We start from the raw sequence: 17,332 nt of genomic DNA, 5'->3' as shown, positions 1-17,332 counted from the left end.
GTGGACTATGGTCTACACAATAATTTACCGCTGACGATACCTAACAATTGATATCATTGGGTTTTCTTGACTATTCTAATAAACCATCCTAATTGTAGGGTTTTTATTGGCCTACTTAACATCCTACCTTTATTGAACTTTATTGAGCTCACTCGATGGTCCAATAGGTTTTATTCAACAAATTTTATTGTGGATCATGGTCCATGTAACAACGTGGACTATGAAGAAAAATGATGTCATTTGATTTTAATTTTAGAAAAAAAAAATATGTTACAATATTTCCTAGTTCATAATCGTGGTATGAATTATGTTTTTTAATTTCATTTTTTCACACACTAATTTCATGTTCATTTGACAGTACTACTATTCATATCATCTTCATTTTTTTTTACACACTAGGTTCATTATAGTAATACTAAAGTATAATTTTAATTTGGCTAAAGTGTCATCTAGCATCATGAACTATATCCAATTATTCATGCCGCACCCTGAACTTTCATATCGTATATATCGAGCCGCAAACCAAAATAAAAAATTCACCTAGAACTTTTAGCAGGTTTCCAGGTCTTCCTGCTGACATGGCACAGGTTTTCAAGTGATGTGACATTTCATTTAACCTTATGTTGTCAATGTAAGCATTTACATATTAAAAATAATTTTAAAAAAAACAAAAAATACAAACAAAAAAATTAGCATTTCTATAAATTTGGAAAATTAAAAAAATACTAAACAATAAATTGGCCAAAAAATATAAATTCTGAAAAAAAAATTCTGGTTATTTTAATATAATAATTTTTTTTTTATTTAAATTTTAAATATGTAAATGTTTACATGGACAACCTAAGGTTAAGAGAAATGCCACATCAGACGCCATGTCAGCAAGAAGACCTGGAAACCTGCTAAAAGTTCTAGGTGAATTTTTTATTTTGGTTTGCGGCTCGATATATACTATATGACAGTTCAGGGTGCGGCATGAATAATTGGATATAGTTCATGGTGCTAGATGACACTTTAGCCTTTTAATTTCACTACAGGTTCATTTGACAATATACATATCTGTATGAGCTCTGTTATTCAGTTTTATTTTATACTTACAATAATAGGTTCATTATAACAAAACTAAAGTATTATTTTAATTCTATTACAAGCTCATTTGACAATATACATATCTGTATGAGCTCTTTGCTATTTAGTATCATTTTATACCCACAATAGATTCATTATACCAACATTAAAGTATCATTTTAACTCTATTACAGATTCATTTAACAATATACATATATGTAACATATTGGTTTAAAGTAATGACAGTCATTTATTGTGCATTATTTGCTAGTATGATCGAGCCCTGAATCGGAGGTCAAAGATAAGGAGATGATACTTTGAAACTTTTGATTCACAATTCATAATGGCGAGTAGTTGATGGAGCAAGAATATGAATGTGTGGATTTTGTATTAATTTGGTCGTTAAAGGTTTATTTTTGTGAACAAATATACCCAAATTAAGGGGTGGGGTGGGGCGGGGGGTTAACAACCAACCGTAGATGGAGAAAAATAGACAATTGTCCGTATAGGTAGCTTAACTGGTCGCAGAAATTTGTCACAAGAGACCAATGATCGAGTCCCACCAGCTGTAGTGTAGGGCCTCTATTGGTCAGCTGAGTCACTCCTCCACAAAACTGTCGAGGTGAGGTGTGTGGGTGCCTTGGGTGGCCGATTCCACCTTTTTGTCACAAGAAAAATGGACATATTAGACCAGAGTTCTCACCTAGGGATTGATTTTCATGGAAGTCGGACCATCTCTCTCTCTCTCTCTTTCTATATATATATATATATATATATATATATATATATATATATAGAGTCATGTTCAGGTGTGGCCGCGCCCTTACGTGCGGTTTACACCACTCAATGTTAAGAAATGCACCACTCAATGTTATTGAGTGGTGCATTTCGTAACATTGAGTGGTGCATTTCTTAACATTGAGTGGTATAAACCGCACGGCCGCACGTAAGGGCGCGGCCACATTTGAATAAAATTATATATATATATATATATATATATATATTTATTTATTTATTTATTATTTATATGTTATATATATCAGGCTTGTTCCTTAAATGTCTACCAATAAATAAGTTACATGATTATAAATTATACAAATATATAATCATGGAACATGACGTATGTAATTATCAAAATATATAATGTTTAAAAACGATTTATATAAATATATAACCATACAAATATATAAGTGTTTAGAGAAAAGGTATATATTGTATTGTATTAACACAGACCATTACAAGCTTATATATACACATGCAGAGAGAATGAAAGAAACTAATGTACAGCAAAAGCTCCTATTCTAAGGGAAGAGACCGTGAAGATAGAAACAGTAAGTTGAATAAACCAATAGCTAGGTAGGAGCCTTAATAAAATATGTACAACAATGTATTATTAGCCTAGTTGGTTATGATAAGTGTTATGATTAATTTACAATTGTGTTTTAATTTACGTACGTACATGATTAATTGTGAAAATTTTGCATAATTGTGTTTTTAACCTATTTCGAATTGTATATTTATGTGTATTGTGTAATTATAATCTTTAGATAATACATGGTACGTATTTACCATTCTTTTTGTGTTTATTTTTGAGTGTTCACATGCATAAGTGTATGTATTGTAGAAAATCTTTGTTGACTATTATTTGACATTTAATTTCTCGTCTTGTAAGATATGAGAAAGAGTGGACTTATCTCTTTGCATGTGAGTTGATAGGTGTGTATATGTGTCCAATTTTTACCATCTTTAACTTTTACTAGAGTAACTAGAGTAACAACTGTAAGAAAATAGACTTCTTACATGTCACTCAGAAATTATATAGAAAAAGTTAAATGCATTTATATGTTACATATGTCCCATGTCAGTAAACATGTATTATTTTTAGCTCATGATTACTTGTGAGACTTGGTATTTGATTTTATCTGTTGTTTACGTGCCTTATATTTTTAATTATTTATCCCTTCCTGAAAGTCAAAGTCATACGAATTTGAGGAGAATTAGACTTATTCAGCATATTGTTATTTATTAATTATATGCTGTAGAAACTATTAAAAGATGAAGTGGAAGGATGGACAAAGTAAGCACAACACAAGCTAAAGGTCATTGGTTCAAAACCTAGGATCAATATTTTAATTTCAAGGAAGGAAGACGAAGTGAATTAATTTATTCAAGAAGGAGAAAATGCTAAGAATGCTACTTGGGAGCGAAAATGCAAATAAAAATCAAATACTTGGAAGATAAAATTCCTAAATGAAGATTTAATTTTTTTGTAATTCAATCCAAAATTAAATTTTTGGAATGAAATTGGAGCCAAAATTTAATTTAATTTTTGGGATAATAATTCAAAAATTCAAAATTAAATTTTGGACACAAATTTCGAATTGAGCTGAAGAAAACCAACTTGGAGCTGTCGGTGAATTTTCGGTGATATATATAACTAAAGCTTAAGCAAGAATCACCCGAGGAAATATTTTGGAGAGATCAACTTGACAAATTAGATCAAAAGAAATTGAAAGTTTGTTCACACTTGAAAAGTCAAAATTAATGGCTTTAGATCTAAGGAAATTCAATTGAAGATCTGAGGAGATTTTTGGACGAATGAGCTTCTTCCAAAAGGAGTAATAACTATTAGGACTCTGTGAGTCTGAGTCATGATAGGATTGTCTGTCCTAGTATCTCTGTGAGTCTGAGTCATGATAGGATTGTCTATCCTAGTATCTCTGTGAGTCTTCTTGTATATATTCTACCTTTGTCATTGTATTCAATTCAACTCAATCAATACAGATATTGTGTTCTCATCTGGTATCAGTTTGTTCGGGTTCTCTCCTGATGGCCGACGGTTCTGTTAATTCTTCTGAACGGACTGTCTCGGATGCCGCTGTTACGTCTGCGGCCTCTCCAGCGGTGGCCTCCATGTCCATAGCTCATCACTATGTGAGTCTCAAGCTAACAAATAACAATTTTCTGTTCTGGAGAACACAAGTCGTGTCGTTTCTTCGCGGACACGAATTATTAGGGTTCGTTGACGGATCGAATCCGTGCCCTCCTGCCACGTTACCTGCCGTTGCTGTGGTGCCTCCCGCGTCGAACCCTACTGCCGGCGAGTCTTCCGCAATACCGCCGGCGCAACCCAATCCTCTTCATGCAACGTGGGTTCGGCAAGATCAAGCTGTCTTAAGCATGCTGATCTCTTCGTTGTCGCAGGAAGTCATGCATTTAGCTGTTGGCTGTCCTACTTCGCAAGCTCTTTGGCAGTCGTTGGAGCAGGCGTTGGCATCTTCGACTCGTGCGCATACGCTTCATCTTCTCAGCCAGTTTCAGACAATTCAGCAAGGTGATTCATCTATTGCGGACTACATTGCGCGCGCCCAAGTGTTGGTTGAGGATCTTGCTCTCGCCGGTCGTCCCGTTCCGTTGGATGAGCAGAATCTTTATGTTTGCCGGGGCTTGCGACCGGAGTTTATTCCTCTCACCGCTTCCTTAGCTGTTCGGGGTCAGCCGGTTTCTCTCCAGGAGCTGGCGTCGCTGCTCGGAACCCAGTCGTTCATGGCTGGTGGGAGTTACGTCGGTGTTGCAGCGGCTGGTCGGGCTGCGTTTGTGACGCAGCGAGGAGGCGGGCGTCGGTCTTGGCGTCGCGGCGGTCAGCGGGGCTCTTCCGGCGGTGGTGGCAGGTCTCGTGGAAGGGGAGGCCGTGGTGGTTCTTGGCAGCCGCGTTGTCAGATTTGTGGGCTTCTTGGGCATACTGCTTTAGCTTGCTATTCATATGTTGGCTCGCAACCTCAGGCTCATATGGTTTATAATGATAATACTGCGCATATTCCTCCTGATTCTCACTTGTGGGTGCCTGATACTGGAGCCACTCATCATGCCACTCCTGATATAGCTGCCTTGTCTGCCTCGGAAGACTACCGTGGTGATGATTCCCTTCGGGTTGGTGATGGTAAGGGTTTGATTATTAGTCGTATTGGCCATGCTACCGTTTCTACTCCTTCTAGAGTTTTTAAGATGTCTGATATTTTACATGTGCCCGGTTTATCTTCTTCTCTTCTGTCTGTTCAGAGGTTTGCCACTGATAATCATGTCTTTTTTGAGTTTCACCCCTCTTAATTTGTTGTGAAGGATATCACCACCAAAGATATCCTTCTGCGCGGCAGTAGTTCGGGGGGTCTTTACACCTTGCCTGTGCCTGGATCCCATCCGCAGGCTTTTCTGTCGTCTCGTGCCTCTTCTTCGGTCTGGCATGATCGTTTGGGTCATCCGCATCAGCGTGTTCTTCGTAGTATTTTGCCTTTCTGTCCTGTTAGTAGTTCTAGTCATCATAATAATTATACTTCTGCTTTATGTTCTGCGTGTCAGTTAGGAAAATCCTCACGATTTCCGTTGCCGCGTACTGTGTCTTCTAGTTCGAATATTCTTGATTTAATTTATACTGATATTTGGGGTCCAGCTCCTATTTATTCTTCCTCTGGTCATCGCTACTTTGTTCTGTTTGTCGATGATTATTCTCGGTATACGTGGTTTTTTCCTATGAAATTAAAGTCAGATCTATATGCTATCTTTGATCATTTTCATGCCCTTGTTGAACGCTCATTTAATAGGAAAATTGTGTCGATTCAATCTGACTTAGGAGCTGAGTACAAAAAGTTACATTCTCACTTTCTAAAGCTAGGTATTCGTCATCGCCAGTCCTGTGCATACACTCATGAACAGAATGGTAAAGTTGAGCGTAAGCATAGGCATATAGTTGAAACGGGTCTCACTCTTATGGCTCGTGCTTCTATTCCTTCTCGATTTTGGGATTATGCTTTTGAAACTGCAGTTTATTTGATAAACAAAATGCCTTCTACTGTCTTGCATAATTCCAGTCCTCATTCTTTGTTGCATAGGTCTCCTCCATCATATTCCTTTCTTCGTGTATTTGGGTGTCTCTGTTATCCTCATCTGCGTCCATACAATCGTCACAAAATGTCATATCGATCCTCTCCCTATGTTTTCTTAGGATATCCTGAGTCGTTTCGGGGGTATAGGTGCATGGACTTACAGACTAATAAAGTGTATATTTGCAGGCATGTTCAGTTTGATGAAACTATATTTCCTTTTGCTAGCAAGTCTGCTATACAGGTGCCTTCTACTCCATCACAACCTTGGGGAGAGTCGGTGTTACAGCCTTCTCCGTCTGTTGAGGCTGCGGCACCTACACACACGGTCTCGCCCACGGTTGCGGCAGCTCCGGTTCGGCAGCGCGGGCGTCCTCGAGGCCGGTCGTCCAGACCCACGACCCGTACACATTCCATGGCCACTCGCAGCAGGTCCGTAGCTCCGCATGTGGCTCTATCTGCTCAGGTCTCCTCTCCTGAGCCTACTTGTTATACTCAGGCAGTCAAATTTTCTGAGTGGCGTGAAGCGATGGATCAGGAGTTTAATGCCCTGCTACACAATCACACTTGGGATCTGGTTCCGCCTCGACCAGGTATGAATCTGATTGGCTGTAAGTGGGTTTTTCGTACTAAACGAAAAGCTGATGGTTCGATAGAAAGGCACAAGGCAAGGCTTGTGGCAAAAGGGTTTAACCAGGTCCCTGGTCAGGATTTCTTTGACACATTCAGTCCAGTTGTCAAGCCTACTACCGTGCGACTTCTGTTGAGTTTGGCTATATCATCTGGTTGGGTGGTCCGCCAACTGGATGTTCACAATGCTTTCTTGAATGGCAGCTTAACTGAGACTGTTTACATGCGTCAGCCACCCGGTTATATTGATACTCAATTTCCTGATCATGTATGCTTGCTTAAACGCTCCTTGTATGGTCTCAAACAGGCTCTAAGGTCATATGCGTAATTTCACCATCTCAACCTCCAAAATCACCCACCACCTCACTACTCTCCCACTCCACCTCCTTCGCCACATCCCCAGCATCGTCCATCTCTCTCCTGACCTCCACTTCCGCTGCTACTCTTCTCTTCTTCACCACTACCTTCGTCCTCTCCTACCTCACCTCCCACCCTCCCACTGCACCAAGAACCACCACCTCACCCTATTCATGTTATACGTGGCACACCGTGCAACATCTGTCCGGTGTACGACCCCCCTCCCCCCACCACCAGTGTTGTAAATCCCCTCGCAGAGATCGACGATTTCAACGGGGAAGCTCGAGTCCTGGCCGACGTACCAACCGTTCACCAGCGGGTTCGTCGAGAGCTCGACAATCTCGTGAGCGATCACGCTTATCATCCCGTCTACCCAGTGTTGTAAAAATTTCGCCTAGGCGTCGATTAATCCCCGCCTAGGCGCTAGGCGCCGGTCGACCGCCTAGCATATCACCTTAAATGGTGGCCTAGGCGGCTGGCCGACTAGGCGACCGCCTAAGCTCCGCCTAGGCCGCCTAAGCACCGCCTAGACCGCTTACGGGTTGACCGCCTAGGCTTCCTAGGCACCGACTAGACCTCCTAGTCGGCCGATTAACTATTGTTCTTTTTTTTAATGGGTTATTTAACTCAAAACAACATCATTTTGAGCGAAATAACCCTAAATTGTACAAAGTCTAGATATTTTTTAGGTTAATATTTAATATTTTAGTATTAACTATTAAAGTATTATATAGTTTATAATTATTAGTCTTTAAAAATTAAAAAAAAAAAAAATACACGGGCGCTTAGGCGCCAATTAATCCTCGCCTAGCGATTTTTTCAACCATGCGTCTACCCCAACGTTTCCGTTAGGGGATTTTAGGGGTTTCATACCCGAAATGTAGTCGGGTATGGTGAACAGTACGCGCAGATTCCCGGGCATAATTTGACAGAGTTTCTGACCTTGGCGTACGACAACGTGTAGCCAACAATGGACGGGAAGGCGATATAATGGAAGCCGCAGACATTGTTGCAGAAATTTTAGACGTATACGTCGTCAGAGGTGAGCAATAGGTTCTCTCTAGCAGCGATGGTTGCCCCTAGCCGACCAGGAGACCACGATTATCCCTGGCGGCGATGGAGTCAAGAATGAAAAGGGAGACAAACAATAGAACGATGACGTATCAGGTCTTAATTTCAAGGTCTGATGAAATTACGCATATGAATTTAGAGTTAACAGGCTTTAGACGGAAGAGTTGACAGAGGACCAAATTAAGTAAAATTTGAATAGTTGAGGATTTAATTGGATTCAATCAGTAGTCGATGACTAATTTGTGAATTATGTTATAGTTGATGAACCATTTTGGGTATTTACTCAATTAAAATGTATAACAATAAGTTAGAGTTGAATATTTGAATAATGCTCCAACATAATCAATAATGTTTTTTTACTCCAACCAACAAAAAGCAGTCTTATAACAACTATATAATAAAGAGTAAATACCTAAAATAGTCTCCCGACTATGCCATAATTCATAATTAGTCATCGACTATTTAAGTCCTCACATATTCAATTCATACTCAATAATTCACAAAACTATCCAATCCGTTGTTGAGTACATTATTGAGTGAGAATTAAATAGTTGAAGAATTTATTGAGTAAGAATTGAATAGTTTAGGACTTTATTGTATAAGAATTAAATAGTTGAAGGCTTTAATTACTAAGTAAGAACTGAATAATTGAGAACATAATTTTCTAAACTTGATAGTCGATGACTAATTTGTGAACTATGGCATAGTCGAGAGACCATTTTGCGTATTTACTCACTAATAATAACTTTCCAATATTGGTTTCAGAAATGTAACTTGAGAGATGAGAAGAGAGACGAGAAAATTAAAAAAAAAACAAAAACAAAAAACAAAAAAATCAAGAAACATCTTCCAACTACATATTCAGTAAAAAATAAATAAAAATGGAACATTTTTCTCATTCACTTTTAATTTTAATTTCTTTGAATACTCAAACACAAAAAAAATCCAGAAAATGACTACCAAAAGTCATTTTTCGAGTTCCCAAGCAAACCCCTAATTATTATTTCTACATCCTTACAATATTCTCTCACTTTTAAAACTAATACATTTTCACATCACATTGTAATATAATAACAAAAATAAAAATAAAAATAATTTGCCTCAACATTATTAATATTTTGTAAAGCCTTGCAAGATCATTTCATCAACTCAAAATTGAAGATTGGAAGGAATACTTGTGTGCAATTTTCGTCTTGCAAGACACCAAATAATTTGCCTCAACATTATTACATGATGTATAGTTTGCCTCTCAACTAACAACGGAACATTCAATTACAACTTACACCACAAGTCCATAACAAAAATGCTCTTGTACGTTGTAAAATGTACTAATACTACAGGCCGTTTTATCAATACTACAGGCCGTTTTATCTTCAAGAATCACAACTCTAAGAATATTACCGCTACGCAGACTTGAATAGAAATCTAACTAGTCCTTGAGAGCCTGAGAAACACAGCAGCAGAAGCAACCTGCACTTGTAGATCGGCTATGTCAAGGTCATGTCCACCTTCAACCAGACCCCATTTGTCAATCTGCACAATATCATCAACGCCAGGATTTAGCTTAAGGAGGAGCAAAATGGGAATGGAATAGATGTTTGGAATTAAAATAATCTTAAGGAGGAGCAAAATGGGAATGGAATAGATGTTTGGAATTAAAATAATAAGATTCTAAGCAAGATATACTTTGAATGTTACAAATCGACGGGGGGGGGGGGGGGGTTTAAAGTCTAGGAATGAAAGTTGCAAATATTAGAGACCTGCAAATCTTCCTCAAGCCTGATCAATTCAATTGCCTCTTCGATTCCCAATCTACCACGGAACACACCAATTGCAATAACTAGAGAGTGTGCAGCTGCAGCGATTGCATCAATTGCTGCCAATTCGCAATCATTTGATTTTTTAAGAAAGTTGTAACACCCAAATTTTCACATCTTGGATTTATTACAAAATCCTTAAAATATAATACATTGCGGAAGCGTCTAACCAGCAGAAAACTGGGTGTTACCGCCACGCTTAGGTATCTTTCCTATACCCAAACGCTAAGGCTAAACTTACAACCTCAAATAACCATATCAACATTTCCAAAATGTACATATGGAACTAATCCTCCAAGGGTGTCTATCCTAGGATAGAGTAGTCTTCCACCTCGACTCCCATCCTATTCAGAGCTCATCGGCCACAAGGGCCCACGCTAGACTGCATCTAATAAATGACACAATGAAGTGTAGTTAGCGCGACGGCTAAGTAAGGATATCCATGGTCACTCGAAAATAAACAAAGGTTTCAAAAATAATTTTCAATAATAACAGGGCAAGATAACATTACCCAACGATCGCAATCAACCTGCAAACATTTTAACAACAACAGTTTCACTTTATTCAGTAAGTCGAGCATATAACTCAGTCATTAATTCACCCGATGGTTAGCTCTCACACATCACCCATGGTACACAATCCTCGCCTTACTCATAAGTGGGGTACGAAACACATCCACTATTAGATCTCGGTGGGGTACACAACACATACACCTTCCAACTCTCACGTGGGGTACAAAACACATCCACGCTTAACTCACGGTGGGGTACGAAACACATCCACCTTTAATTCACGAGTGGGGTACGAAACACATCCACTATTAGATCTCGGTGGGGTACACAACACATCCACCTTTCCAACTCTCACGTGGGGTACGAAACACATCCACGTTTAATTAACGGTGGGGTACGAAACACATCCACCTTTAATTCACGAGTGGGGTACGAAACACATCCACTATTAGATCTCGGTGGGGTACACAACACATCCACCTTTCCAACTCTCACGTGGGGTACGAAACACATCCACGTTTATTTCACGGTGGGGTACGAAACACATCCACCTTTAATTCACGAGTGGGGTACGAAACACATCCACTATTAGATCTCGGTGGGGTACACAACACATCCACCTTTCCAACTCTCACGTGGGGTACGAAACACATCCACGTTTAACTCACGGTGGGGTACGAAACACATCCACCTTTAATTCACGAGTGGGGTACGAAACACATCCACTATTAGATCTCGGTGGGGTACACAACACATCCACCTTTCCAACTCTCACGTGGGGTACGAAACACATCCACGTTTAACTCACGGTGGGGTACGAAATACATCCACCTTTAATTCATCACACGACTCCATTACCAATAACTCACTCAAATATATTTTCCCAACCCGCATGCTTAGGTTAGTATTAGTCACGTCACAGAAAATCAAGTATAGGAGTCATAATAATTTTCAAAACATAGTTATTTTCCACGTTAATATAATACACAAAAAGTAATATTTGTCAAAATTGTTTCTAACCATTCTTTTTCAGAAAATTTCAGCTTGGCTCAGTCCGAAAGATTGAGCCGGTAAAAATAGTTCCCGAACTCTTTTTCACTTGAAATTTTTATGGTAGAACCCTAACTCATAGTACTTGATGTTCATAAAAATTTTTGGTCATCTAGGTTCACGAATTAGCACAGAAAATTCCGTTTTTGCCCTTGGCAGTGTGCTGTCCAGCATTTTTCCTCTCTGGACCAGTTTTGGAAAAAATTCCGAAAACCATACTTATACTACTCCAAAAATTATGAAATTTTATATGCAGCTTCTACACTTATAGAACCACATGTATAAAAAAAATTGGATCAAAATACCTTACCGATTTTTCCCAGAAATTCACGGAAGTCACTGCCAGAGACTAGCTTGATTTTATTTCAATATTTTCACAAGTATAAGCCTATATGGGCATAAATACAACATATACATGCATAAAATAGCTATGAACACGCATGACAAATTTATCAAAAATCAAAGCAAAGATTTTTGAGCCAACTTTTAGATCTATAACATAGCACATACTTTTCATATAAAAAAATTTCTAATCATGCAATTTTTCCTAGCATTTGCCTATTTCCAAGCGATTGAACCGACTTAAGGGATTCCTTACCTTTGTAGAAACCTTTAAAAACCGTACTAGTTGGTGTTTTCCTTGGATTCCTTCACCAAAGATCCTAACATAATACCATAATAACAATATTTTCATAAATCTTAAGTTCAAGCTTAAATCTTAGGAGGGATTGAACCGAACAAAACCGAAGTTCTTACCTATAGAAGAGCTCTTGAAGTTGAAGAAATGCCTAAGGAGTTCTTGGATCACAATGGAAGACTTAGAATAATTCTTCTTCTTCTTTCTCTAAGGTGTGATTCGAAAATGGGATGGGGAGTAAGAGAGAGATGAGTGATCTTGTGTGATTTTGTTCTTGAAGATCAAGTAACAAGTGCACCTCATAAATGCCACATTAAATGATCAATCTTAGTCTAGATTTGCCTCCATACCTCATTAATGCCACATTAAATGCCCAATCCAAGCTTGGATTCACTTGCCACATGTCAACACCCCATGAAGTCCTTACAAGATCTCAAATCTATTTTGCCAGTTTATGCTTAAATCAGATGAATGTTCGGAGGATTATAACTTAATTCGGGAAAATTCTAATACCAAAATTATCGTAAAAATATTCCCGTCGCAAATCACCAATTTTGGGAATTTTCCGATAATCCACTAAATTTAGGTACAGAGTCCGTAACAATTTATCCCTTACAGTCCAATTAAAAATTTTCCTCGAACTAGCTAGCATTTCAGGCTTAATCGTATGATATTTAATAATCCCAATTCTGGAAATTCGAATTGAATCTACATCCTTAAAATTTTCTCGGTTCGTGGCCGGTACGTAGTTCGCAGCTTATCGATAATTAATCCTTAAGAGAAAAATTATTTCGAGCACCAAACAGTCTTCCCTTAAATGTCATAACTTAAAAAAATTTATATCGCTATTCTCGAATCTTAACTTTGTCGTAAAAACCGAGGGGTTACAAAAGTCCTCAATGGCGTTAACAAGACCATCCTCCTGCTTTCCACCGAAAAAGCTGGAATATATAGCAGGTTTGAAGCCGAACTCTGATTCCAACGAGTGAAGTAGAGGATCAACTTTCTCCACTTGACGCTCTGTAAATTTGGAACAAATACTACTCAGAACTTTTAAAACTTTAAATCAGGCATCTAATCAAAATAATGCACAGCCACAGCCGTATTGCAGCTATGCCTTCAGCTAGAAATGGTGAAAAATACAGCAAGTCACAGAATAGGATTACAAGTTTAACAGCACAGCATCAAAATATTCATGTTATACAAATCCATGGAATGTGTATTCCCACAAGAGGGGCAGGGGTGTTGATAATTGTGAAAATTTGCATATTATTATTACAACTATTACCAGGGTTGTGCATCTGCATTAAAACAATAACTGAAAGAACAAAAATGCAGTAGATTTATCTCAAAAGCTCCCAAATGCAAAAGAAGGGAAAGAGGAAAGAGGAAAGTTTATCTATAATCAAAATCCTTGGCAGTTCCTAGCTATTATGGCACTCTAATCAGCACTTACCAGCCCAATATCAAATTTGAATTTGAAGGATAACTACCAAAACAAAATTCTGAAGTGGTGTAATACATAATTCAACCAAAAACTCAATATATGATCTAGGCAGGGTTTGCAACATGACAATCCCCCATGTGTTTCCAAGAACTAATTCCCTTTTGATCACACGACTAAAATGGCATTTCCACATTTAGTCCTTGCCTATCAATTTCACCACATTTAGTGCTTAAATTTTTAAAATAAACCCAACACAGTCTCAGAAAAGGACTAGACTTTATGGATTTTTGAAAGTCTAAGAACTAAAATGTGGTCAAATTGATAGTTGAGGAATAACTAAAATTGAAAGTGCTATGAGTTTCGAGAGAAACATCATCTGACAAGTGCAATAGCATAAAACATAAAATATCTACAGAGAATATTCCAAGACAACATACCAAGAACCACAGCTGTGAGGTCATTATCCCCTGGAGCACGACAGAAGACTAAATCTTGATTGAACTTTTTCATCAAGTTCTCAATAATCTTTGGTCTGGTGAGTGGAACTCTTTCAAATGCGGTACAAGCAAGTTGCATCAGTGGCATTGTAAAGGGTCTGATACCATCCACTTCCTACAATCACAGTTCCAATACCCCAAGCTCAGAAAACATAGAACTTAAAAGTGGAAGCTTATGAAAAGGAAAGCATCTTAAAATAGCGACAAAAATAAATCAAAATACCCAGGAAATATGAAAAGAAGACAAGCATAAGTTATCTCCAGTCAAATGTTAACACATAAGGTGTGCAGCTGGTAGATCCTAATAGTAATAACAGGCTATGATAACAAACTCCATTCAGTTTCTGCAGATACAATGATGTTTTGATGTCTAACAACTAAAAATCAACCTTCTTCGTTTGGGGAGGGGGGTTACCTGGTATTCCCATTCAGCAGCAATGGCTTTGGCAAGAGCGTGAGTGGGGCACTTGAGAGGGCGCTTGGCAGGGGTTTTGAGGGTTCGATAGTCAAGCATAACAGTCCAACCAATACCATCATCAGCCTCTCGGGTGATTACCTTCTTGTAAAACCTCTTGCCCACAATTGAGCCTGTCATGAATGACATGGGAATGGTCACTGACGAAGCATCCAATTGAGAAGAAGAATCCTTCTTGGGTCCCTTTATATAGATACTATCATCTCTACTAGATGTATTTTGAACATTTCGATCTCCATTGTCAGAGGTGAATGTAAAGGATGAAGATTGACCATCAGATTCGGGTTGCCCAGCTGTGGCAAGGCCACTGATGTTTCGGGAACCAGAGGCGGTTAGGGTTCTGAGGATGAAACGGTTCAAGGTTTTTAGGGGTCTTCCTAGGATCCCAGTTGCCATAGTTTTTCAATTCAGTACACTTTGGGAGGCCAACAGAAAAATCTGAAATGTTAAGAAAAATAAGAGAATACCAACCAAAACAAATTATAATAAATCACATAAATTAGCTCACAACTGGTGCAATCAAACTGTTGAAACAATTCAATCCATTTCTCCTAGTATTGAGAGATTTAAGTTACTCTAGAAGTGTACACAGTCAAATTTGGCTTGGGTTTTAAACATACCAAAATTAAAACAAATAGATATGTTCAGTTCAATCCGTTTTCAGTCAACTTTCAGTTTCCAGGTATCTCCATTGATTCTGATATTTGGGTTGGTTTTCACTTTTATGCTAAAAAATTAATTAAAAATTCCTTTAACATCCATTAATTATTTTTATTTTGTAGTATATTGGACTAAAAATGCAAATCAAAATATTATATGTCTGCAACATTAATTAGAAATGAGTTCCAATGGTAAATCCCATATTCAGTAGAGAATTCATGATAATAAATACTGTAGTTATTATATTATTGATTGATTATTGAGATGTACTCTATATCAATTAAAAGTATATTTCACATTTTTCATGATAATATACAGGAATCTAATAAAATTAATGAACAGTTTTAAATAAACAAAAAATACTAAACTCATGTTACTCAATAACCATCAGAAAATTATACTAATGCGCAAATGGAACACTTATACTTTTCATCTATTACTCTAGAATGTAACTCAAAAATTAATGTATGAACAGAGAATAGAAAATTACTATATTGCATTACAAACAAATTAATCATAGTAATGTTTGTGATTCAAGCAATGAAAGAAGTAATATAGCCATCAGAAAATCATATGAGTGCTCAAATGGAGAACCGTTACTTTTCATCTGTTAGGCTTCTTTAGAATGGAGCTCAAAACTTAATGCATGTATGCACAGAAAAAAAAAAAAAAAAAACTATATTACACTACAAACAAATGAATAATTGCAATGTTTGTGATGTATTAGTAACACAACTCTCTTTAACAAGAAAGGTAAATTGTGGTGTTTCAAGTATTTACTAATACAAGACTCTATAATGGTTTTTTAGCAGAAATTTAGATTTTTCAGGAAAAGCATTAATCAACAAAAGTAGCATCTGTCCTAAAACCATGATGGAAAGAAGAAATTAAAGTAACTAAAATAAAACCAAAGGTTAATGTCATAGTTATCTAGTTGACTTACCTGCACTGGAAGTTCAGGTTTTGACCTCAAAGAATATATGTTTTTCCCCTCCTCTCCCTCTTCAAGTAAACCTGGAATAATGTAATACAGAAAAGATAAGTCCATGCATGAAGATTGGCAACAAATAAATATGGCAGAGCAGTAGTGTGAACAGCTATTGAGCACAAAGAGTTGGATTATCTTTCATTCAGCCTAACATTCTATGTATACAGAGCTTGCAACATCAATACCCTCAGACCACAGTTTTTGCCTGACAACTAAAACCTGTTTTCAAATACACACATCAATCCTAAAATATTTGGATGAATTTGATAGCTTATTACATTACAAGAGAAAAGCCAACCTTCCATTTTCACCAGCAATAAAAAAGGACCAACGTAACTTGAAACGATTCAACACTCGAAGAAGAATATGACACTAACGACAAACCTAAATCTACAAATACCATTTGAAAAAGGCCACACAAAAAAATATCAATACCCCCATTTTCTCTCTGTATAAGTTTGATGAGAAATCCACAATCAGGTTCTAAAGTACATAGCATCAATAGATAGAGAGTGATTAGTTCTCAGACCTTCAGAGAGAAAAGGCACACATTGCAAAAGACGCAGACTAAAAATTTAGGCGTTTGGTTGGAAGGAAGGAATTAGGAGGGAAAGGAATTGTAATTCGGTGGGAATAAAGTAGGAATTCAAATTACAATGTTTGGTATGCAGGAATAGAATAACAGGGAATTGAAAGGGAATAAGTGATATAATGACTTAAATGCCCTTTGTGTATGTAACACCCCAATTTTCACTCTTACATTTATTACAAATCCGTAATAATACATCAGCGGAAGCTTACATCTTATCAGCAGAAAACTGGGTGCTACCGCCACACCTAGAGTGAATTCTATCACCTCTTTGACAAACTCCAGTCTAAGTGCACAGGCTAAACTTACAACACCAACATACTACAACAACATCATAGTAGGCCTCAACCTGCACTTCTCTTCTATTCTGAGCTCATTGGCCACAGAGGTACTCACTAAACTGCATCTGATAAAGGGCACAATGAAGTGCAGTTAGCGCGACGGCTAAGTAAGAAAATCCATTGTCACTTTAGAGTAGACAAAGGTTTGAAAACATAGATAATCTGAAAGTTTTATAAAGTTTTACCCATGATTTGAAAATCTACCTGCAACCAAACGATTTATGAATAGCATAAAAGCGTATAAACCTTAAATCTTGTAAAGCTCTTCTCAAATAAGAATAATGGCATAACTTGCCGCTCAAAATCATTTTCATGCCCT

General features: G+C 37.6%; 1 protein-coding gene across 1 annotated transcript; it reads right to left on the bottom strand.

The window, feature by feature from the left end:
• Nucleotides 1–9,193: 9,193 nt before the first annotated feature.
• LOC116025319 (ATP synthase mitochondrial F1 complex assembly factor 2-like) lies at nucleotides 9,194–16,413 on the bottom strand. Its single transcript, XM_031266528.1, has 6 exons — nucleotides 16,039–16,413; nucleotides 14,376–14,873; nucleotides 13,901–14,075; nucleotides 12,910–13,036; nucleotides 9,761–9,911; nucleotides 9,194–9,533 (listed from the first exon to the last, which is right to left on the bottom strand). Exons 2-6 carry the CDS (start codon nucleotides 14,829–14,831, stop codon nucleotides 9,426–9,428), a joined length of 1,017 nt encoding a protein of 338 aa, XP_031122388.1. The 5' UTR covers nucleotides 14,832–14,873; nucleotides 16,039–16,413; the 3' UTR covers nucleotides 9,194–9,425.
• Between the last annotated feature and the right edge of the window lie 919 nt (nucleotides 16,414–17,332).

Source organism: Ipomoea triloba, chromosome 7 (assembly GCF_003576645.1).
Source record: "Ipomoea triloba cultivar NCNSP0323 chromosome 7, ASM357664v1".
Lineage (NCBI taxonomy): Eukaryota > Viridiplantae > Streptophyta > Magnoliopsida > Solanales > Convolvulaceae > Ipomoea > Ipomoea triloba.
The sequence above is the reverse complement of the archived record's forward strand: the minus strand, read 5'-3'. Positions and strand labels throughout refer to the sequence as shown.